At 44.6% G+C, this 24,439-nt stretch overlaps 1 protein-coding gene across 13 annotated transcripts in view; it reads right to left on the bottom strand.

Moving 5' to 3' along the window:
• Unc79 (unc-79 homolog, NALCN channel complex subunit) overlaps window positions 1-24,439 on the bottom strand; it is a 228,201-nt gene that overhangs the window by 12,679 nt on the left and 191,083 nt on the right. For all 13 annotated transcript variants that reach the window (XM_060388091.1, XM_060388089.1, XM_060388081.1 and 10 more), the window contains 5 exons: window positions 22,740-22,808; window positions 20,357-20,467; window positions 11,638-11,742; window positions 5,717-5,794; window positions 1,961-2,050 (listed from right to left, as the gene is read on the bottom strand). In XM_060388091.1, the coding sequence (XP_060244074.1) occupies window positions 1,961-2,050; window positions 5,717-5,794; window positions 11,638-11,742; window positions 20,357-20,467; window positions 22,740-22,808 (453 nt within the window). The remainder of the gene's footprint in view (window positions 1-1,960; window positions 2,051-5,716; window positions 5,795-11,637; window positions 11,743-20,356; window positions 20,468-22,739; window positions 22,809-24,439) is intronic.

Genomic DNA, 24,439 nt, shown 5'->3' with positions numbered 1-24,439 from the left:
AGTTTCGATTCGGCTTATATGGAAACATTCACTAAATCTGGCCTCCTAGCAGACTATACATGAAATGAGGGCAGCTATTTCATCTGCACCTTGCATTTGCCCATCAATGCAATCCTGATGCCTACAACAGTGCTAGTAGAGTAGAGAGACCTAATACATATTTGCTAAGTTAATTCTGAAGGTTTCCTTTGCGCGGGGACTTGAGACCGAGGCTCTAGACCCGGATCCGTTCTGAGTAGCCAAGGACCATGGATAAGTCACTTGTCACTTAGGAAAGCAAGGCTGGAATATGGCTGCCACTCAGGCCACAGTACTGTGCAGCAATTCTCCCTTCACAGACACTCACAGCTACCTACGGGCCTTGAACTCTCTTCAGAGCCATGCTTCTGTCTGTCTTTCTGTCTTCTGTCCATCCCATTAGTAACTTTCCTAGTAAACTCCTTGCTTCCCAGCACTTCGTCTGAACACCCTTTTCTTATAAGCATCCCGCACCCCACCCCACCCCCCGTAACTACTTGAGTTTTGTTTTGTTTTGTTTTTTGTTTGTTTGTTTGTTTTGTTTTTTTGGTGGCACACGTCTTTAATCCCAGCACTTGGGGAGGCAGAGGCAGGCGGAGCTCTGAGTTCCAAGACAGGAGAAACCCTGTCTTGGAAAAAAACAAAAAACCCACCTTGACCATTATTCTGAGCAGACGTTACCTCCTGCAGATGAGGTTAAAGGAGCGGGAGCGCTCTACTTGAGGGTTTTAATCTGCTTCCTAATATGAGTTGAGGGTTTTAATCTCTTTCCTAATGGTCAGAGGGTTGGGTTGTGTCAACTTTTCAACTATCACCGGCGTTTGTGAGCATTTTCCAGAAGTTTCTGTAAAAACGAGCTCAAAGTGTTTAGGGAACAGCTGTGGCCTCTTCTTTTTGCACTAAAGCCATCTAAGTTCATGTAGCCACAGCCAATGACTGGTTTTCAGCATGTGACTAAATGACAAGGGAGCGCGCTCCAAAATGGCTGGGTTTCCACGCTGTAGAAACTACCGTCTTGTCCTTATTGCTTCTCCTGCCACTGCCTGGCCGCACAGGCAGAGTCTAAAGAAGACGTGTTCTAGGCAGATGGACTTCTGAGCCCACAACGGCCGCGTTTATTACAAAGGGGACTGTTCTGCGTCACTCTCTGGACATGCTCAGCCTACCATCTGCCCTCTGTGCAGAGCCCTCCTCAACTCTTTCAGACTACTGACCTTCTAACTCCCTGGTAGGACCACAAAGGCGCCATATCCATCCCACCGCCCCTGAACACGCAATAAAACTCAACCACTGCACTGGGATTTGGTTGGTCCGTAAGCTGAATTCTGTTCTATCCCCTTCATTATTTTCTTAAAGAAGATAGCTTCGAAGAAGATACAGACAGTAGCTGGTTTTCGCTTGCACGGTGGGCCACAGTCTTCCTGTGTTGTTTTATGTCTGTCTTGAGCACACTAGACAAGGAGGGAGCCTGCTGAATCACTCAGCAGACGAGGAACCCAGAGCTGAGGCACCGGGGTGGCTCTGGCTGGCTAGAAAGGGGTCCACTGGTGCTCACAACAATCTGAGGTTCAACTGTGGCATCACCACTTTCAAGGAGTGTGACTTGACAGCAGAACCATGCTATGTGAGCCTCAATTTCTACACTTTCAAATGGGGCCAGTATTGACTAAGGACATTTTAAGAATGGAGCAAACATTGAAAACAACAACAACAAAAAAAACCTACTCAAAAAACTGATGCCATGGAACGCTCCTTCCTTCTTTTAATTTGCATCTTTGCTGGACCCCAATTCTTCATACCCCCTCCCCCAAGAAATGGACTCATTCCACAGTGCTGCAGCTGCTTCTGCAGGGAGCAACAAATTCCCTCGTGGGTCTACATCATTCCCTGAAAACCCTCTATGCTTTGTACCCCACAGGGTGCTAGGCGGAAGGCGGCTTACCTTGAGCTTGGTTAGAGTGTGCATGTCCGCCATGAAGTCCAGCACCTCGCTGACATACTGCCGTATGCACTCCATCGCTGCCGTCCCGCACTGAAATGCAGGGACACGACTCAGCCACAAGTGTCCCTTCTCATGTCACCACAGCCTCCCTCTAAAGCCACTTCGTTCTCCGCTGCGTCCCCTACCACTGCCTTCAGTACGAAACTGGTTAAAAAAGGTTTGTGCTAGAGATCAAGGAAACTGGGAAAGCTAAAAGAAACGAAATTAATGGCTATTTCCACCAGGCGATTAAAGCAATGCTTGCTTGCTTTAAAACCAGTGTAAGCACGAGAGTCAGGCCTAACTGAGCCACGAGAGCCTCTTGGATGTGCAGGAGGTGTGTGACGTCAAGGCTAACACTACCTTAATCATCTGTACCCTTACCCTCTTACACATGTCATATTGTGCCTGTCGAGTCAAAAGTTCTTTTCAAATCAAGTCATGGCTTGACTTCACAGGCAGGGCAGGTGTGTTAGTAAGTAGACACTTGTACTCATTTTGAGCTTTTCCTGGAATAAATAACTAGAAGGAAGAAGTGACCTCCCTCACACACGTCAAGCGTGTTTGGTCAGTTTTAAAAGAAAAGAAAAAGCACGCTCGTGTGGCAGGTTACGGACTGGCAGGGGCATGCTCGCTTTCTGGGAGCGGTGTGGTGATTCTCGGATTGGAAGGGCGAAGCGGGAGAGTGGATGGACAGGCTCCTGCATCAAAGCTGTGCCTGCTGAAGAACCCACATGTCAGCTGTATAATGCGGATCAAAGGCAGGCAGTCTTTGAAGCCCCGTGAATACCCTGCTAACGGCCTCTCAGGGCTTCCTTTAGGAAAATCTGGAACATTACAGACTTAACTAGCTCACCCAGAGGCTTTCATTTCCCCCATATTCATGTAAATCTGCACCGCACTGAACTGTATCACCTCCCCTCTCTTCTAGAATGTTCCGCTTGTCAGTTCCTCTGACAGGATAACAAATAGTAAAATAAGGTCAGCGGCCAGTCTGTCAGTGTTTTCCAAGCATTTCACGTGTTCTAAGGTTTTCCTCCTTTTAATTTAAATCCAGCGAAGGAATTATAAAAGCTTATTGTGCTCTGGCTTTTGCAATATGAATCCTTCAATGCAAAAACAGGATCCCCCTCTCCCCGATTTATCCCACTCTCTCTGACCTTTCGTGTATCATGCAAATAGGAGCCGAGACTCTGCTGTTGGATTTCTTGAAAGGGATTTGTTCCTTTCACAGGCAATATTTTATACCAGTTCAACTCGGCAAATGCCACTGCAAAGAATCACTGGGCGCGTTATTCACTGTTTACCATTGCATAGATAGATATTTTCACAGCAGCTACATCCAGCCTTAAAACCCACCTTAGGCTCAGGAAAATCTTGGGCAGCCACCTATACTTTAAAAGGCACATGCTTGGAATCTCCAGTCCCCCTTTCCTTCGTGAGACTGTATCTTTAGATGTGTCACCAGAACAGGACAAGACAAGAGCCGCTTCAGAGGGATCTGTCCGCTCTGACAGGAAACCGGTGACCAAGGAGCAGAAATCAGTCACACCCAGCTCTTCAAAAATCCATCTAGCTTAAAAGCTGTAGCTCTTACATCGTAAAAACGGCCTGATTTTCATTGCAGAAAAAAAATGTGAAAATGCAAAGCATTGAAAAGAGCAGCTTAAAACTCCATAATCCTAAACCCTGCCCTTCTCTTCTGAGAAAGCTCATATTTCCTTCCAAGCCTTCTGAAGGCACCACCTGACACACAGATGTGGCTTAGCTCGGGAGCCCTTCAGTGAAAGGCATCACGCGCATTTCCTGACGGAACAACACTCTTCGGAATCTCTGCTGGATATCCACGTAGCCTCTACCTAACAGGCAGACCTGACTCCGCCTAACTAGCAGGGTGAGGACAGGCATTTCCCTTGATTCACGTCTTTGTTTTGTTGTTTTGTTTTTGTTGTTGTTGTTATTTTAAAGGCTACGTCAAAAATTGCAACAGAACACATAAGATACCCGGTGCCTTTTTATTTTCTCAAAAATGTTGCTGGAAGTAAATTGTCAAACTGGCCTGCTCCCTAAGGATGGCTTCACACCCATCAGGGGCTTATAAGGATGACAGTAAGTTTAGCAAATGAGAATCTGCTGAGGGCAGAATGGGAGGCATTTGCCAGCGGGGATGAGGTACCAGTTGTAATAGGCGAGTCTGGGAGTGCGCCTGGGTAACAACAGTGCCCACAGCTGGCGATGCTGCGGTACTTTTTAAAACGTTGACCTGAGGGTTGCTAATGTGTACTGAGCCTTTGAAATGTCAATCAAATCTTAAAGTTCTTTTTTAAGAGAAAGAAGAAACTCTGCTGAGTAGCCGTTTACTGTTACGTTTTCAGATAGTTTATATTTTATTATACTTGAACATACTTGTTTTGGTTAATTAAGCTATGTTAATTTCTCTGTAACTCATTGGTAGCAAGTGAGAGTAAAAGGTGTTCTGGGGAGGCTGGAGAGCTGGCTCTGCGGCTAAGAGCATCTCTGGTTAAGAAGGACCCAGGTTCGATGCCCAGCATCCACGTGGAGGTTCGTCACCTCCTCAGGCACCAAGCATGCATGTGGTACACAGATGCATGTGTGGGCAACACACTCACACACATAAAATAGTAAAAAACAAAAGCAAAAAAGAACTTAAATAAAAGGCGTCCTTTGAATGGCTTCCTTTGTGTCCGTGGAAAGAGCTCTGGGGGTGGTGGTAGAGCTTCCTCCTTCGTATTCATCCTGACAATACCTTTTGCAGAGCAGGGGGTGCATTTTTTATCATTCATGTAGGTAGCCACTATCACCCTCTAGGGAATTTATAAACACAGGCAGCGAGTGCACGGAGCTGCTGGCTGCCCGGGCCCACTTCCCGAGCACAGTTACGGCCCATACTTCCCAACCTCCCTCTCAGCTGGTGGGTCCTTGTTTGAGGTTAGCTGAAGAGATGGGGAAGTCTAGGCCTGACCTGTGAAAGCCTCCCGTGTTTGCACTTGCTTCTCCTTCCTCACCTCAGCAGTTGATCACCGAGGACTGAGGGACAGTGGAGCCCACCTCTGAGGTAGTTGCCATCCCCTGAGTAGTCGGGATGCCCATGCAAACTTCACAGGAGGAAAGAACACATTTCTGTGTGCTAAACTACCATGACTGGAATTTGACCCCATTTCATCTCACATCATAATGATGACTGTTAAAAGTCCTACAAAATCAGTATAGTAATTCTCCTCCCACGAATCTATCATAGAGAAAGAGTCTGAAGTATGGACACAGTCTTAAGATTAAAGATGTTCACTGTATCTCGATTAGAGCAGCAGCACACTGAAAATAAAACATCCACAGGTGATGTTTGCTGGTATTTGAGGTGATGTTTGTTGGTATTTGTTGCTGTTGTTTTTAGGGGAGTCTTCTATGAAGCTAGAGCTGCTCTGCCACTCACTATGTAAGCCACCATGTCCAGCATGGACGAACACTTACTCTGCTCAGTGCTTTACACGCATTATATCTCAGTCAGTTCTCAACAAACACGAGGCCCTGTCACATCTCACTCCACGGGGGGCAAGAAAGCGGGGAGCCACAGTGACTCTTTACTCTCAAGTCACGAGTGAATGCCAAGCCTCAACCTGGGGTCCCAGTCTAAAGTGTAATTCCTAAGCACCGTTTGCTGAGACATGGAAACAGAGCATTTGTTTGGCCAGGACTTACCCCGGGCACAGACGCTGTCATCTGCTTGCTCAGGATAGTGGACTCAGCTAGTTTGGTTCCAGCATCTGCACAAATAAACTAATAAAACATTGGAAGGTGGATTATTCTTACGAGTACATGGACAGTAACTTACAACCTTAACAGCGGGGTTTAAATTCATTCATGTTCACTTCTGTCATGGTCCACCCAGAAAATACTAGCCTTGATAATCATAATGGTTCGCTTCTATCAGTTTTAGAAACAGCATAAACATGTGGATGCTACTTCACACGAAAACCCAGGGTTGAATCAAGGTAGGAAGTGGAGCTGGGAGGACTCTCCGAGTTCCCAAGGCACCTAGCACTTGACAGCTGGACTTCCATGACTTCTGTCATGATAGCACAATTCAGAGTGAAAACAGAAAGATAATGGGTGCCAGCGTGAGCACTTGGTTCCTTCCTCCCCAGCGACCTTCCATGTCCATCTTCCTCCCTTCACCTCACTCACGGCATCCCTTGAGCTGAGAGTGCCTGAGTCATGCTCCAGGCACCCACAGGGCCCCCCACTGGCATTTCAGCTGCCATCATGTCAGACTGCAGTGGCTTTCTCAACCTGCTGGGAGCTATTCACGAGAGCAGACCTCACATAGCTCTCTCTAGAGCTAGCCTGGCATCCCAGAGCAGCCCAGGAAGAGGCTATGAATCAATTAACCAATTATGACTTAAGATCATGATGAGGCTGGGTTTACCAGATTACTATTTAATTTGCTTTCATTATAGACTTTGGTGTTTTGCCTGCATTCATGCTTCTCTGAGAGTGTCAGATCCCCTGGGACTGGATTTACAGACGGCTGTGAGTTCCCATGTGGGTGCTGGGAATTGAACCTGGGTCCTCTGGAAGAGTAGCCAGTGCTCTTAACCACTGAGCCATCACCCCGGGCCCATTATAGACTTTGACAGGCATTTTTTTTTTTTTTTTTTTACTTAATCTAACATTCGGCTATTTATGGTTTTTTGGAGGGGGGGGGAAGTTAACTGAAGCCCAGAAATTGCTGAGTAATTAACTCTGTTTAATTAATCTCTTCTTGGCCTCTGGCCAACTATCCTAGCAAGTTTGGAATCCGCTGTTTGTAGAACTCAGGGACTCCAAGGAGGGCTGTTTTGAGAGACGGCCCCTCCTTCCCTATACTTGGAAAGTGTAGGGAACCTGGGTGGGTCAAGAAGCTGAGTGGAGGTCTTCAGTTCAATTCCCAGCAACCACATGGTGGCTCACAGTCATCTATAATGACATCTGGTGCCCTCTTCTGGCCTGCAGGTGTATATTGTAAGCATAATAAATAAATAAATAAAATCTTAAAAAAAAAAAAAGGAACACTGTTTATTTAAAAAAAAAAAGACAAACATCAGAATAAACTTTAGGGATGGAGAGATGGCTCAGAGGTGTAGGGCATTAGTTGTTCTTCCAGAGGTCATGAGTTCAATTCCCAGCAACCACATGGTGGCTCACTACCATCTAAAATGAAATCTGGTGCCCTCTTCTGTACATGCAAACACACACTTATACATAATAATTAAATAAATAAATCTTAAAAAAAAAAAAAAAGAAGCTGAGTGGATCTAGACAAGCTCCATCCTGTGAAACTGGAATAAGAGACAGCAGCTGGGGTCAAACAGAGAAGCCCAGGGAGGCCTGCTGAGACATATGGGACAATGGAACGGAAACCAGCATTTAGGCAAACGAATCCAGGGTCCAAATCTGAGCACCATTGACTGGTGGCAGATTTTGGCCAACAAAGCAGAGCTCAGAGTCAATGACCTTCTGAGGCCCAAGCCTAAGGGCTAACCAACACTACTCTTCATGTGTGGGAGGTTCAGGCATTCATGAAAGGAGCTGAGCTTTAGTACCAAGCTGGGAGGAGTGTGTGTGTGTGTGTGTGTGTGTGTGTGTGTGTGTGTGTGGCAGGGGGAAGGCGCATGGTGGTTGAGAACTGGGCTGATGGCTTCGTGCAGGAGCACACACAGAGCCTGACATTCACCCTTCTGCTACCTAGCATGTTCATTTCTAGTGCTGTATAAAGAAAAGTCCTGAATCAGGTTTAAACACCGGAAAGCCTTTAACTTTGGCCCAGATCTGTGAAAAGCAGTGAAATGGGTAACACTTCACAGGATAGCTGAGCACAGAGGGAGGACTCCTAACCCAGCTCCTACAGGCGCTGTGTAACATTTCCAACGCTTTCTGAGTTCTGCGATCTGAGACAGATGACCCAGAGCTAAGTGCTAAGCCCATCAGGACACAGTGTAAACATTCATTCTTATGATAAAAACAAACAAACAAAAAAGAGACCCGAATAAGGAGGCCATGGTGAGATGGAGCCATACCAAGTGTGACAAAAAGGGTGTTTCGAATGGTCACAGGACAGCAGAAGGTCCTGGGCCTTCAAAATGTAGTTGTATAGCCTACATGTATGGCCATTGACGAGCTAGGGGCAACAAATATGCACAAGTGTGACCACCAAAATGGCATAAAAATGCACAAGCCTCTAAAAGACTAGGTCCCGATATCCATGTACTTCAATCTGACGTATTTTTACAGCATACGGAAAACTGAACTCAGTAAATCTGTCATCCTTTTTACTACAGCTGCCAAGGGACTCCACTGTAACTGTACAGAACTGCTCAAACAGAAAGACACAACTACAGGAGGAAGTGAAAATAAGGACTTCATGCTTTCGTGTAACAGCGATGAATGAGAAGAGATGCCGTGAATTTGAAACAAAGCAAGGAGGGGTATTTGGGAGAGAAGGGAAGGGAGGGATGATGTTATCATGAGAATTTTGCTCGTTTCTTTAAACACACACACACACACACACACACACACACACACACAGAAATGTGAGTTTTCATTTTGATCCCAGGTGTGGGGATAAGAGGCTGCTTCTTAGCAGGTGATGGTGATTTGCCTCGTGCTCTAGTGAGGACGTGTGGTTTTGCCAGCTGCAGACAGTTTCTGCAAGTGTGTGACGTTTGGAATTCTGGGAACCTTTCAGAAGAGGGTCCCAGGATGCTAGATTGCTGTTGTTGGCTGGCTGGTGGTTGGATGCTGTCGCTGCTGTTGTCAAGTAGTTGTGCACAAAGAAACAAGAAAAGGAAATTAGATATCCTGATAGTGAAGGCCAAACTTTCCCCAAGGAACTCAACGCCCCTCATCAGCAGGAAGAAGTCTAACAATAACTTTGCCCCCTTCCCCTTCTATCCTTTTATCACTCCTGTCTCTCGTTAAGGGATTTACAAGGATAAAGAAGGGTGGAAGAGAGAAAAAGGAACTGACAAAGTAGTAAAAAAAAAAAAAATTCTGGTTACATGATGTAATTATAATCTCAAAAGTTCAAAACAGAACCAAGAGGATTCTATGCTTTTAGAAAGAAATATACCACTGAAATATGTACTCCTCTGCGAGAACAAAAGGACACAAGGAGGCACACCATCCATTATGCATCATCACTGAATTCATCATTACCAAAGAATCCCCAAAATAGCACCTCCATGTCTCCTCCCATAGGGTGGGTTATTAGGAACTCAGCCCGTGTTAACTCGCTCGGTGGTGTGAATTAAAAACAGCAGCCATACCTTTGTTCTCAGCCCACAACTAACCTATTTTTAAAAGAGAACCTTTAGCAACATCATCCCTCAGAACTCGTATGTGCAGGTATCCCACGGCGTGGGAGGGGTACATGAAAATCAGCAGACTACTCTCCACACAGAGGAGCAGAGGAAACCCGTTTGGATTTCAAGTCAGTCTTTCCAGTGACTCTTAACAACTTGTTGCTCTGTTATAAGCTTTTCCATAATCCAAACAAAATGGCCTATCTATCACCCTCTAAATATCCATAATATAGGAGTGGGAGGGAAGGGGGGAGATGGGTTCCCAGGATACCACCAGCAAGGAAGAATTCTTAAGAACTGTGAAATAGAGCAGTTCTATGACTGCCTTGAAAGCAGGCAAGCATTCACTGTTGGGCAGAGGCTCTTCTCCCTCACCCACAGAAAACTCTCCACACCCAGGGTGAGGACCCCAGAGTAGAGAACAGAGCTACACAGGCTTGAAGCCATGCCTCACTTTGACTACTTACCTCACTAACAACTAGAGTGAATTACTTTAACAGCTTAGAGAAGATGGGTTACTTCAAAATGGCCTTTTTGTTGTTGTTGTTTGGTCAGAGAAGAGTGAAATATCACTCACAAAGTTGTTCCTCCAGGGTAGAATATTAGTGTTTCCTGAACATCACTTCAACATGAATAATTTCTAAACTTAATTAGTGTGTGTGTGTGTGTGTGTGTGTGTGTGTGAAAACATAATCCTAGTACCTGGGAGGCTAAGGCAAGAAGCCCCTGAGGAGTTGAGGCTAGCCTAGACTGCCTAATGAGACTCAGTCTTAAAAAAACAAAACAAAACAAAACAAAACCTAAAAATGTTGTATTTGTGATGGCAGACACACATTCACAAGTCACATTTAGACATGCCTACTTTTAGCCTTCTTTCTTGTTAAAGCAAATTTGTTTTTGTTATTTATTCTCCAAACAGTGATGCAGTAATCACTGTTTTCACGAGCCCCTTCAGCGCTGGGTAACTGACACTGTCAGAGTTCTTTTGCTGTCTTGTGATAAGTGCTTATTAGGGTTGACTCACGTACTTCATAGAAGCCAGCCCGCAACAGTCAGGGTGTGGGGTGCCAGCCCCGGAGGAGGCTGGCCGCACAGATATGCTCTGCTCAAGGCTGAAGACAATTAAGGGAACACTATCCTGTGCTGTCAAGAGCACACGGGGGGGGGGGGGGGAGGAGGACGAGGGCTAATGCTTTTTTTTTTTCCTTTTTTTTTTTCTTTTTTCTCTACCTGTATTGTTTGAAGCCTTTTGCTCTGGTTACCAGGCAGACACCTGTCCTTGATGACCCAGCTGCAATGACAAATCCCCGATAAAGTTTTCCCTGATGGCACACTACACAGGGCTGAATCCCTTCCGCTCACAACTTCATCCAAAGACTTTGCGTCTCTCTCCCTCCTGGCACTACTCACAGTACATTTCGGGGATGGAAGTGGGCTTGCCTGCGGTGCTTTTAAGGCCTCTGGGGACTAAGGGCTTCAACCCCTCATATGTAGGCCCGCACACTAAAGTGTAGTCATGTCATTAAATCTCCACCGCTTGCCTTCAAGTCCCATGCTTTAGAGGACCCACAGTGTGTGTGTGTGTGGGGGGGGGTGGCTGTCACTTCTCACCCCAAGGACTCAGTGCATCCTGCCAGTTGGCTCTCTAGCCTGGGTCATCATCACAGATCCAGAAGGACGTGGGGCTCATTGGACCGAGCAGGGGAACTTCAGCTTGCAGCCGCACTCTTGGCTTCATCGGCCCCACTGCTGAGCAAGCTGCCTGCCGACTGATGAACTACAGATTCCCTTTCTCTAAAACACATTTTTCTTTTATTTTAAATCCCCCCCTCGGGGCGTGCATGCGTGTGTGTGTGTGTGTGTGTGTGTGTGTGTGTGTGTGTGTGCGCGAGTGCGCGCATGTACCTGTGCCCCAGAGGCCAGAAGGAGTGTTGGGTGTCCTTGAGCTGGATTGAGCCAGGTGTGGGTGCTAAGGAACCAAACTTGGTCCTTGAGAACAAACAAGTGCTCTTAACCACTGACCATCTCCCTAGCCCTGAGTTGGAAGTTTCTAGATAACAAAAATTATTGTTTTATTTTACATTTTTATCATTCACAGAACTAAGTCCACACTGGGGGAAAAAATTACTCCTTTGGTCTTCTTTAGCCAGCAGAAATGTCAAGTGCACTCTGAGTGTTAGCTCACCACCCACCTGTCTCCTGGCACACCCCAGGCCCCTGCTGCCTTTCCCACACACACGTAACATCATGAGAAGTTTTGCATTCGAAGTGCGGGCCTACCTGAACGAGAAGCAGGAGGTTTGTGTCTGGCAATGGTGACTTGAGCTTCAGGGCCTGAAGAAGTTCCAGGACCACGCTACGAGACAAGTAGAATTTATCCCGTTCCTAAATAAAACAAAATAGAATGGGGGGGGAGGGGAGGAGTCAATCATTTTCAAACTTCAGTTTAAGTGATCTGCGCCAAACGAGCTTCAAAAATTTACAGGTCACAAATTCAAAGCGGTGTTTAAAAGCGCAATGAGCTGCCTTTCAGAAGTAAAGCTAAAACGGAAAGGAAGACAGCTCTGTGTAGAGACTGAATTCTCTGCCGCCACAGGGACATGTCTTAGAGTTAGGGTTAGGGTTAGGGTTAGGATCGGAGTAAATGAGAAGTGGCGGGATGTCCCTAAAGTATCAAAACCACAGGGTTTGCTTCTTCATCAGAATCTAAGAACTACATCAATCGAACCAAACAAAGCATATTTTTTCCAATACAAAAGGATACAGAGAGACACAATTACTGTCCAAAATAATCTCTGTGTTCCCTCTAAGACACCCCATTTTTTTTTACATGGATGATTTCAAGTGTACAGAAAAGCAGAGAGAATGGGGCACTTGATGCACCCATCACCCCCTCTCAATGTTTCCTCTCTTCCTTGAAGTCCTCTCTGAATCTGTTGCTTATTTTGTGGTCTCGAACCTTGACTGCACGTGCACACCTCCATCATAACATATTGGTGTTTGAACTTTAATGCTACAGCATCACATACTGTGCACATTTCTTTTCTATATAACTTAAGAGTTATTTGTGTTGCTGGCTGATGGTGGTGGTGCACACCTTTAATCCCAGCACTTGGGAGGCAGAGACAAGCGGATCTCTGTGAGTTCGAGGCCAGCCTGGTCTACAGAAAGAGTTCCAGGACAGCCAGGGCTCTTACACAGAAAATACTCTATCTCAAAAAAAAAAACAACAAAAAAAAAAAAAAAAAAAAAAAAAACCAAAGAACAAACCAAAAATAAAATAAACACAAAAAAGAATCACTGTGTTGTTTCCTTTAATCAGTCCTTGATAGATTTAACTCATTTTTTGAGTCTACAGCTTGCTCATATTACATTGTATAGATGTACCATGATTCACTGTCAGCTGTACACTGCATGGACTTTCTTTATTATCAAATACAACACGCATGTAGGGAAGCATACAGTGTGTAAGTGTCCAATTAAACAAACTGACATGGGCTTAGCTCTCAGGTAAGGCACTTAGGACAGAGCAGCACATGGCAGACACCTCAGGAGCTCCAGGGAGCTCTATGCTCATTTTCACTCACTGCATCTCTTTGTGTAGCTGGTTTCTGTCAACTGTGTAATAAAGGCTTTCTCTTCAAAGGTACACATAGACATACTGCTCTTCCTGAACTCTTGTCTTCCTTCAATGCACTCTCTGCTTGTTTTCCCCAGCAGTGCATAGCCTTTGCTGGCTGACCACAGGTTCCTTTTCACACAGAAAGTCTTGTGGATGTAAGGAGCCAGCGCTGTTTCGGGTCCATCGAAAACAAGTCGACTCCAGGCTTTCTTAGGTTGTGGCCCTAGACAGAAGGCATATGCCTGGAGGATGTGGAAACAAGCTCTCCAGTCTGATGCTTGTCCCTTTACCTTCATCAGCTTCCAAAACTGCAGCTCAGCCCCTCAGTTGCATTGTCCACCATGATCAACATTCCCAGGGGGAACTGGCCTGCAGGGCTAGGCTCACAGCAGCTGCGCAGAACTGTGTTCCTCTGCGCCCTGGCCTTTTGAGTTCTGAATATTTGGATAGCGTACCATTGCTTCCAAAAAGCTTAAAAGAAAATGCCCTGTTTACTTAAAAAAGCAAAACAAAACTCAATTTCTAAAACTTTTATGTGTGCATGGATATTACTCGAGAGTGTGTGGTGTGCATGAGTGTGTGTGTGTGTGTGTGTGTGAATGTGTTCATATATGTGGGCGTGTGTGTGTGCATGCATGTGTGTGAAGCGTGGAGGACAACTCTCAAGGCCTGGTGATCTTCTTCCAGCAGGTGGTCTTGCCAAGTTCAAGTTGTCAGGCTTTGTAACCAGTGACTCTGCCCTGCTGCAAAGCCACTGCGCCGGCCCTAAAACAAACCGGAAGTGTAGCTTCAAAGGACTCTGTCCACAGCACACCGAGGTCACACACCTCAGCGCAAGCGGCACCGGTAACAGTGAGAGGTTCCTTGAGCAGATCTTAACTTGATATCAAACATGTGGTGAACGCCAGTCGTTGCAGCGATCGCCTGTGCTGCCCTGAGCGACTCTGTTGCAGCCTCTGCTCTGAATGCGCCACACACACACACACACACACACACACACACACACACACACACGCTCTGCACCATGCATGCGGTGTGCACTGCCTAAAACACCTGCTCAGGCTCTGCATGCTATCGGTTGCTGTGCTCCTGTGTGCATACAAAGGCTCTGCTTCTACATAAACATACGCTTTAGCTGTGGAGAACAAAGACTTTGAAGACTGCCCCACCATGGCCTCGGCATGTGTGGGCCAAGTGAGCGTACCTCTGAATCACGGAGTTGGAATGTTTGATTTTAAAGTTGCTGTTTCAGTTGCTGACTTACATTTCATTTATTTTTTGAAAGACTACATGAATTTTAGCTTGGGATTAGGAAAAAAAAATTCCAACAATTTGATATGCTCTTGAATATACATCTACATTTTTATGCTACATATTTATGCAAAGCATAAATTATTGTCTTAAAATTGTTTGTCTTAAGTATTATCATCAGTTCTCAGCACTGATGAACATAGAATAAAATGCCAAACAACTCTGAAAAACATTAAAGATGATCTATGTCCTGCAGTAGCAAATATTCCAGAAAGATTTGATTCTTCATATAAAAAATAAACAAGCAGATCCAACTCATTAATCAGAATTTTTAAATACATTATTTACTTTTTATTTTTAATTTTAATTTTATTTATATTTAATTTACTTTTTATTTTTAATGTGTTTGTGCATGTATCTGTGTGTGGGTATGTGCCTGTGAGCGCAGGTGCCTGCAGTGGCCAGAAGAGGGCGTTAAATCCCCTAGAACTGGAGTTATAAATAGCTGTGAGCCGCCCAACATGGATGCTGGGAACCTAACCTGAGTCCTCTGCAGGGGGACGAATGCGTTCTTATCACTGGGCCATCTTTCCACTCCCCCAAAACTCTCTTTTATCTTTAATAAGTGCTGAAAGCATATGTACACCAAATAACTGTCTTAAAATAACTCTATCATGATTATGGTTTCTTACTAATAAATGTTTGGCTGTATACCCATTTTATAGTCCTGTAGATCCCAGCTGGCTCATGCTGGCTCATGAGGCTCTCTCTCTCTCTTTTTTTTTTTTTTTTTTTTTTTAATTCTTGACTGTTCTAGACTTGATTTGTAGATCAGGCTGGCCTCCTACTCACAAAGATTCGCCTGCCTCTGCCTCCCAGAGTGCTGGTATTACTGGTGTGCACCACTGCACCTGGCTGAGGCTGTCCTTTTAACACACTGATCTGTGTATCATTCACCAGAAGTTTTTCACGTATAAAGGGCACTGGTCTATTTTTTCCTTCCCTGGCTGCCCTTGTCTGGCTGGAAGCAGGAGTCTTCTGCTCTTGGAGAATGTTTGGGCCATGCCCCCTGTTTCCATCATATTAGTGTGTATAAGGTACTGATCAGACTGTTTCTACACACTGAGTTGGCATCCTTGCCAGCACTGCAATGGTGTCCATTCCTGAGAGGCTTTCAAGTGTCGACTCCACTTTTTCATCATTTACGTGTAATCCGTTTTTGTTTGTTTGTTAGTTTTTGTTTTTGTTTTTTCTTTTCTCTGCTGGTTGTTATGTATTATTTTTCTCTGGAAAACTACCCCTGTTGTACAGAAACTCAAAGTACTGTCCCAGAATCAACTGTCTGAACTCGAACACGCTCGCCTTCGGGTTTCCTTTTTCGCTAATACTCTATCTGCACCATTTATCTGTTTTTCTTGATCACTGTGGTCAAGAGCCTGACCACAGGGCCACCTTTGCTGTGTTCCTCCTCTCCGGATCTGTGTGATGCCATGTCTGTTAGCTCCTCCCCTAAACTCTGCTCTCTCTAGTGATGTAAGCTGGCCTGTGTAGTTCTCTTAGTGTTCTTTCTCTCTGGTAAAGTACTTAAGATGGGGGCTGAGGAGATGCACATTTGGTAAATTGCTTTCTGTGTTAAGCACAAGGGCCTGGGTTCATATCCCCAACACGAATGGGGAAAAAAGAAGCCAAGCATGGCTTAATCCCATTACTGGGGAGGCAGAGACAGGCAGATCTCTGGCTTGCTGGCCAGCCCGCTAACCAGTGATCTTCAGGTTCACTGAGAGACTGCCTCAAAAAATAAAGCGATGAGTCATAGAGGAGGACACCTGACATCAACTTCGAGCCTCCATGCATATACACATGCATATGTATCTGTACACACATGAACATGTAGACACACATTCACACATACAAGTATATAGGGCATTAAATTTGCCTCTCAATAGGCTGCGGCTGTAATACTCCAGTGTTGAAGGTAATATTTTCACAGTTGGTACTAAGTGTTTTGTTAAATTTTCTTAAACATTCTTTTTAGACTTATTTGAAAGTGTATTTTAACTGCCAAATATAACAAGTTCCAGGTACTACTACCTGCACGTGACCTTGTAAGAACTGGGGAAAGTACATAGAACCACAGCACACACACACACACACACACACACACACACACACACACACACGCACACACACACAGGCTGGCAAAGTTGGAGCTTTCAGAGCCTTGGCAGTCAACAGCCCTGGTTTGTGTGCATAGACACCCACACCCGCTCACATCACCCTCCATGCCAGGCGTGTACTCACTGTACACAAGGTGGACCCATGCAGATAAACTGAGGAGACATGCGTGTATGTTATGTGTGTCTGTGCATGTGCATGTGTGTACACGCTCACTCTTCCCCTTTGTAGGGCTCCATGAGCTGATGTAGCCTCAAATATCTGCACTCATTTCAACACTCAAAAGGCGTGCCTGTGAGTGTACCAATCTCCTTTTACAATTCCGTTGATCTTGAAGTTACGTTCTTAGCTCTATGGAGGGTAGAATTGCTGCGTTCTTCTGAGGCGTCCCCTCTTTCAGCATCCAGTGACTGTCTTCATAAGTCAGCTCTCTGTCACTTTTTCCCATCAGTATCTGTATATCACCCATCAGTTTTCAGACCTTCTTAGTGTCCTCGGATGTGTTTTAGGTGTGTCTTTTACAGATGACATATAACCCAATCTGACAGTTCCTAGCGGGTATTGTAAGCACTCACCGTGACTTCTGCCATCTTTAGACTTCATTTCTATTTTCTTGACGGAGCCCGGTGCAGCTTGGTCTGTGTCTTTTGTCGTAATTAACATTTCATTCTTATTTTATCCTGCACTTGTTTGGAACCTGCATATATTGTATGCCTGGCTTTTGGAGTTTGCACTTAAAATACTGACCTGTATTCTTAAGAGTTCAGAGTTACCTGTAATCCCTGTCCTGGTGAACAACAGAAAGAGTGCTTTAACTCCACCCCCAACTACACACACACACACACACACACACACACACACACACACACACAGGCACACACACATACATGCACATACGCACACACATCCATTGTCACCTGGTATTTTATTGTTTATTTTTTTGTTTTATACTTAGTTAATATCGTTACTATTGCGGCTTTATACTGTCAATGATCGCTTAGGCTTACACATTTTACTAATTTCTTTAGTAAATTTCCTTTGCATATTTTAAAAACTTCTTTGTTCAATTTCCTTCTTATATCTATTACATTATGTCAATAAAGAGCAAATACTGCTCTTGCAGAGGACACGGGGTCAATTCCTGTCGCTCACTGAATAGCTTATCTCTGTAACTCCAATTCCATGGAATCCAATGCACTCCTCTGGCTCCCTCGGGCACTAGGCACACACACGGTGCACATACATACATGCAGGCACTCACACACACACAGAAAGGAAAAAGAGCTGAATCTTCAAGAAAATTCTTCTTTTTTCCCCTCATAAATACCTCCTTAGCCATCCTTCTTAAACGTCATGGGCATCTTAGCTGTAGAGAAGTCTAGGTGATCCCCCCCCCCCCCGCCATATCATTGTAAAGACCATTCCCACTGGGCTCTGTTTCTCTCTGGGATTGTACTGTGCTGCTATGAGGTCTGCTGTTAAGTCCCTTTTCAGAGTGCTTTTTCTCTCAGTTGCTCTTAAAACATTTTCTCCTTCTCGCATGCTCCAAATCTCAGCTGGCCATATAAACCGTATATGGAGGTGAACAGGCGCAGGTGAATGGATGCAGATGGGCAGGCGCAGGTAAGTGGGCACAGGTGAGCGTGTTCGGGTGAGCAGGCGCAGGTGAGCGGAGAGGCTGTAGCTGTGATATTTTTGGACACACTGTGTTCCAAACTAGAGGACTGGTGGTTTTTGTTAACTATGAAAACAATGACAGCTTAGTCTGTTTTTCTACAGATTTATCTAATGTGTGTTAGACCTTTATATCTTCCATCTTTTCATCTTCGTCTGAAATTTTTAGATATATTTTCTGCTTTCCCATGTCTCCAATTCTCTCTTTCAAGTATATCTGATTTGCTATTTAACTTGTCAATTGAGAGTTTTTTAAAAAAAAAAAAATTTAGTGACTATTTTTCAGGTTTTAATTAAGCTCAAATTCACCTGACTCTGTTTTTTAATAACTAAATCTCTTTCTAGGTTGTTTCTTTAATCTTTTATATGCTTATAGTAAGGAGTATACTCTAATAGCCCACATCCCACAGTTTTCACATTCTTGAGAGAAATTGCATCACTATTCATTGACTCTACTAATCTAGCCCACAGTGGGTTGCTTTTACTTGGGGAGAATGGAGTGTAGATTGCTTATGCTAATCGGGGTTTTATCCCGAGGGCTCACACTGGCACTGGGCTGCAGGCTCATCTCTCCAGACACACCTGAGGTTTGTTTCTGAGCTTCCTTCTGCAGATACGCCAAAGCTGAGCACCTGTTGCTGGAGCAGCACCAATGTCATGTGACTTCAGCTCGGCGGCTGTTGCAGATAGGAGGTACCATAAATTCAAACCATCCTGCTGTTCACTAGTCCTCAAGGGACATTATATTCTTTCTCCATTCAAAGGCTAAAGCACACAGCATTGCTTGTCACTGCCACATTGCAAATGTATTCCTCACAAACTACACTTTTACCCAATGTATAGCTTTTCAAGGGTTCTGGCCTCCTGAGCAGGATGACCTTGCTCCAGCTCTGGGCATGGAATTGTCCTAAAACACCATCACTTTTTCTTGTGTGGACTTCACTCAAACCACTAAGTTATTAAGACAACAACTCATAGTTGCTTATACACTCATTATTTGGGTTCTGAAGTCCCTCTTCATTTTCCCTCTGTCATTCTTATAATATTAATTGTACATTTAAAGTAAGTACCATAAAAGTATCCTAAAAGTAATTATTATATTTCATGCAGGATTCTAGTCTTTTCAATGGGAGTGGCTCTGGATTTTCTAGACTGCCTGACTGCCGGGAAAGCATGTGGCCAGGACTCTACTTTTTCATGTCTTTTCATTTGATTACATAAGGAGGCACTATTAGATATCACTGTTTTAAATGAAATGACTTCTAAAAATAAAGCATTTTACTGTATTTGGTGCTGTGTTGTGTGGGTCTACTTTTTTAAGTCTAGAAGGAAAGGGAGGGGGGATAAGTTACTTTTCAAAGAGAATGAGCAAGGGAAGGAAAAAATACTATCTTGAGAGCTAGAAAATATGTGCTCCAGGCGGGGAAGTAAGTAGCTTAGGATGTGAAAGGCCACAGAGAAAATTGTCATGGAACACTTAGCATGGCAGAATGGATGCACATTGCTAAGAAAGATGGCCGGGGAGCTTTTTATAAATAGAAAGAAAGCTTTGTTGTAAAATGAGAGTTTTAGGAGGAAAATAAAGGGCTCATAGTAGGAGGCAACACAAATAAAGAGCATTCTGAGTGTTCAGGAGGGACCCACCGAAACAGAGGCCCCATTGAAAACAAGCTTAGGACGCTGGGCCTCGGAAGGGAGCATTTGCGGTGCGCTCAGGATGGGAAGAATCCCACTTTCCCCTGCTGCCTGCATTTCCTGAGGCTGGTGCCTACCAGCTCTGATAAGGTGGCCATAACCGCTGCACAGGAAGTACTTTTCCATTTTCTCAGATGTGGCAGAGAGATGCTAAAGACAACCCAGCAGAGGAACCATGATTAAGGGTCTCATCTCAGTGGCCAAGAAGCTAGAGCTGGGGATACAAGCACAGGAGCATTAAGGGGCACTCCAGAGGCTCCCGCAAACACAGAGCTGCTATTTTTATCCCTTCGGCTATGAAAAAGGACACACAGCTATTTCCTGCTCACTAATGATGCTCTAGCAAACTTGAGGTCTTTATGAGGTCACTTCAACTGTTAACTCACTCAGAACACCTCTTGTTTTCAAAAACCATGCGACCTCAGTTTCCAAACTTCAGACAGAACCAGTTGATGTATGCGTGTATGAAGTGTCCAACAGACCCCAGTGAAACCACTCATCCTGACGACAATAAAGAAGTTGAGCTGACAGGAATTTGTCGCTACTGTCCCTGGGTTCCTGGGAACACACGGAGAGGCTTACCTTCGTGAACGCTCGGTAACACAAGCCACACAGCTCTACCAGATAGGCCAGCGTGAAGACGGCATTCTGAATGACAAAGCTCAGCAGCTTGGAAAACGGTTCCAACAAACTCTGCAAATGAGATCAGACCAAAAGTAAGCTACTCATCTTAAACAAACAAACAAACAAACAAACAAACATTAATCTTACTACACTTTAACTGCAGGAGTTGTTTTTTGGAAATCAGATGCGAGTGGCTATTGACAGCCACTCTGCTGGTCTAATAAGTCAACCAACAATTCAAAGAGGGTCACTCTATTGCTCAAAGAAATCAAACCTGCATGGCATCTCACGTGGCATTGCGTACAATCTCACCTAACTATGACCCTGTCCTCCTGCCAGCCCCACCTCTGTGAGGCTGTGTTGGGATCACCTAGTCTGTTCCTCTGGACCCTCGGGTGTCTGTGGCTCCTCAGACAGGTTTCCACCGGTTCCACTCTGAGAAGTACCCTGTGAGTAGCTCCAAAGGCCATGAGCTCAGAGGGCTGCTCCAGCTGTCCAGCTTCCTGCATCCACTCACCAGAGGGGCATTGTCTGTTCTCTGTTCACTTCCCTATCTGAACCATCAGGGACAAGCTTTTTAGTCTCACGGGCTGCCGGGCTTTTGCATTGTTTGCCCCATCCAAACTTCTTCCAACAACCCCAGGGGCCAGGAAGGAGCATAAGCTCAAGCATTTGATACTACTCTTCATAGTTGGAATCTTGTATCTAGAGACAGATACACAGGATTCATTTTCTTACTAGCAATATAAAAAGTTAAAGTGCTTTTTAATACTTTAGAGCCACCTGACATCATAGCCACACTGAAAATAACACCTCAATAAATATGTCTGCATCAAATTTTCACTTTAATGTTCTTCCTTAAAATACACTTCCAGAAAAGGAATGACTCAATAAGAGGCTATGAACATTTAAAAATATATATTTACTTTGTGCATGTTCACATGTGAGGGTGTGTTCATGCCATGGTGCCCATGTGGAGGTCAGAGGACAAGCTCGGGTATCTGTGCTCACCTCCTACTTTGTTTTAGGCAGTGTTTCTCTTTCTGTTTGTCACTATGCTACATCCAGCTTTTATGTGGGTTCTGGTGATGGATGTATTTTTCGGTTACTGGTACTCCTCTATAAAACCTCTGCAGTGCTTTTCATATAGAAAAACCTTAAAGAAACTTTGAGGTGGTGCTTATACAAAAGAAAGCTAGATTCTGGCCTATAAGGAAACACTCACATCTAAACAGCAGCTAATAGCCAATAAGGCACAGCAGAAAACCTGGGAACTTGCTCTCTAAGGACCCATGCTCAACTTTCAGATATTCAGAAACTAGCTCCAGGACCCTGATCAGACATGTTGCTTCTCAGCCCGTCTTTCTCTGTACAGGCACAGACTGGTTAATCTCTCTTTGCAACTGGTTAGCACGAACTGTGACTCTGTGAAAGCAGATAAAAAGTGTAAGAGTTATAGGAAAGTACAGCTAAGAAATGTGCATAAGAAATGTGCATTGTTGTTAGATGATGAGCTAGTTATTAGGCACTATCATAATTTAAGCTCTTGTACTGCGGTACAGGAGGCAGCCAAGATATGTGAGCAGGGTATAAAAGGGAATGAGACACAGTTCTGAACATTCCACAAAGCTCATGGTCTTCTTGGAAATCTGTAGGACACTGTAAGCATTAATACTGAAAGCTTGATCAAGAAAGTGCTTCATGCAGATAATATGAGCATTTACAGGCTTTAAATGGGACCTTAAAGGATGAAACGGTGTTTACTACACTGACAAGGGTTTAAAGTATGTCAGGCAAAGGAAACAACCTAAGCAGAAGGGAGGGAGGGTCTGAAACTAAATAGTATTATATGTGCAAAGCACCAGAAGCAATGTAGGGAGCATTCAGCAGTGTCCACCATCTTCATGATAATACTGATCCTGACTCTAAAGGTGCATGGGAGGCATGGGGGAATGGAACAAGTGGCAGAGACTAAACTGGAAAGGCAGGCTGGTAAGAAGGAATGTAACCGTATGCTACATCAAGGAATTTGGATATTATCCTGCAAGAAATTAGAAGCTATCAAAAAGTTTTAACTAAGGAGCCAACACAACCCTATTTAGAAGGCTTAGCTAATGTAGTCTGGAGGATGGAGGGGTAGGCTTACCCCAGAGCAGGCCGAATGATTAATCACGGTAGCACTGCAGGGTGTTAGACACTAACCCAGCCTGATGCAAACAGGGGACATTCCGTATGCAGCAAGCCATGTCATGAGTATTGCTATGTGCCTGTCTTTCAGTTAGAAAGTAATCAAATAACCAACTAGTCAAGCTTTTCTGAAACCCTTTATAAAAATACGTACCCTCGTGGCATTGGTAGAAGGTATCTTCAAGAGGCAAATCATAATTCTCAAGCTGGAATCTAAAGAACACTGTGAATGGAGATGAAAAGGTAAAAGTCAGCTTCCCTCTCAATGTTTCCTTTGCTTCAAATGTTTCCTGCATTTATTTTACAAAAGAAAAAAAAAAAAAAGAAAGTGGGGCTAGGGAGATGGCTCAGTCAGTAAAGAGATGCAGCACAGGCTTAGAGTCCCAAACTTGCTCTCCAGAACCCAGGTAAAAAGATCTAAGTGTCCCATCCAAGTACTAACCAAGTCTGACCCTGCTTAGCTTCCAAGATCAGACAAGATCAGGTGCATTCAGGTAATTCCAGCACTCTGGGAGGCAGAGGCAGGCAGATCTCTGAGTCTGAGGCCAGCCTGGTCTACAAAGGGAGTCCAGGACAGCCAGCACTACACAGAGAAACCCTGTCTCAAAGAAACAAACCAACAAACAAAAAAAGAGCTGGGTATGGTGGCAGGTGTTTGTAATCTCAGCACTAAGGCAGTGAAGGCAGCAGGATCTCTGGGGCTCACTTCTCAGCCAGCCTTGCCAACTCAGTGAGTTCTAGACCAGGAAGAGACCCCGTTCCAAAAACATAGTGGACTATGCCTGAGGAGTGATACCCATAGCTGACCTCTTGCGTCCACATGAACATATACCGTCAGAGATACACACACACACACACACACACACACACACACACGTTCTACTGTAACTTCCACTACACTGTTTCCTCTGTAGAGCAAAAACAATCATCTTCTTTGAATAAAACAATTGCACAATGTTAAAAGAATTATTAAATAAATTAATTAAATAAAAACAGCTCTGAAACTATTTCTCAAAGATATAATTCCAGAAGTAAATGATATAGGAAGTTGATTAAACAACTAGATGGATGGATGGATGGATGGATGGATGGATGCCTGGACAGATAGGGGGATGGACAGGTGGCTAGAGAGATGGACAGCCAGACAAAGGTAAGAAGGCAGATGTTAAACATATACCAGCCTAAAGAGGTACACTAAATTATAAAAAGCTAATAAACTTATAGAAATCATTGGTCCAAATAAGATCCAGTTTCATTGTTCTTTCTCTGGAACTTGTTTCTTATTTCAATTTTGCACAAGGCTGGGGATTATAAACTTGGTCCTTGGGCATGGTGAGAAGGCATGGTACTGCTGAGCTATGCCTCCTCAGTTCCCTAGGGGGAAGTCATCTTCCCTTTGTCATGGGAAGATATGATCTAAAACCTGGAAAGAGCAGCAAAATTTCAGAGAGAGAGAAGGCCATGCTTTGCAAGATTCTGCATCAGGACTCTTGCAGGGGTTGGGAGAAAATGAGAGCACGAATAACCAGCTGTCATTTACTATTGCGAGTGTGTCATTATAGCAAGGTATCAGCTTCTGCCACTGGGCAGTGACCCCCTATGACACAGTACAAACAAAGCCAGAGGGTCTCTCGTGGATCCCTAGACTTGCAGCTTGCCTGTCAACGGGAAATGGCTTTTGTTCAGATGCAAATCCTCAGACTGCCCTCCGACCAGTCACAGCCTCTGTCTTTAGCAGGGACAGTGGTGTGCACTAAAGGCCAAGATCCACGTCAGTGACACTTCTCAAAGACAAACCGCAAGAGTTTCAGTGGAGAATATTCCCCCCAAGAGATTAAGGACAAACTAGAGTCA

This window comes from Meriones unguiculatus, chromosome 7 (genome assembly GCF_030254825.1).
Source record: "Meriones unguiculatus strain TT.TT164.6M chromosome 7, Bangor_MerUng_6.1, whole genome shotgun sequence".
Lineage (NCBI taxonomy): Eukaryota > Metazoa > Chordata > Mammalia > Rodentia > Muridae > Meriones > Meriones unguiculatus.
Note: the sequence above shows the minus strand (reverse complement) of the source record. Positions and strands in the feature narration are given on the sequence as shown.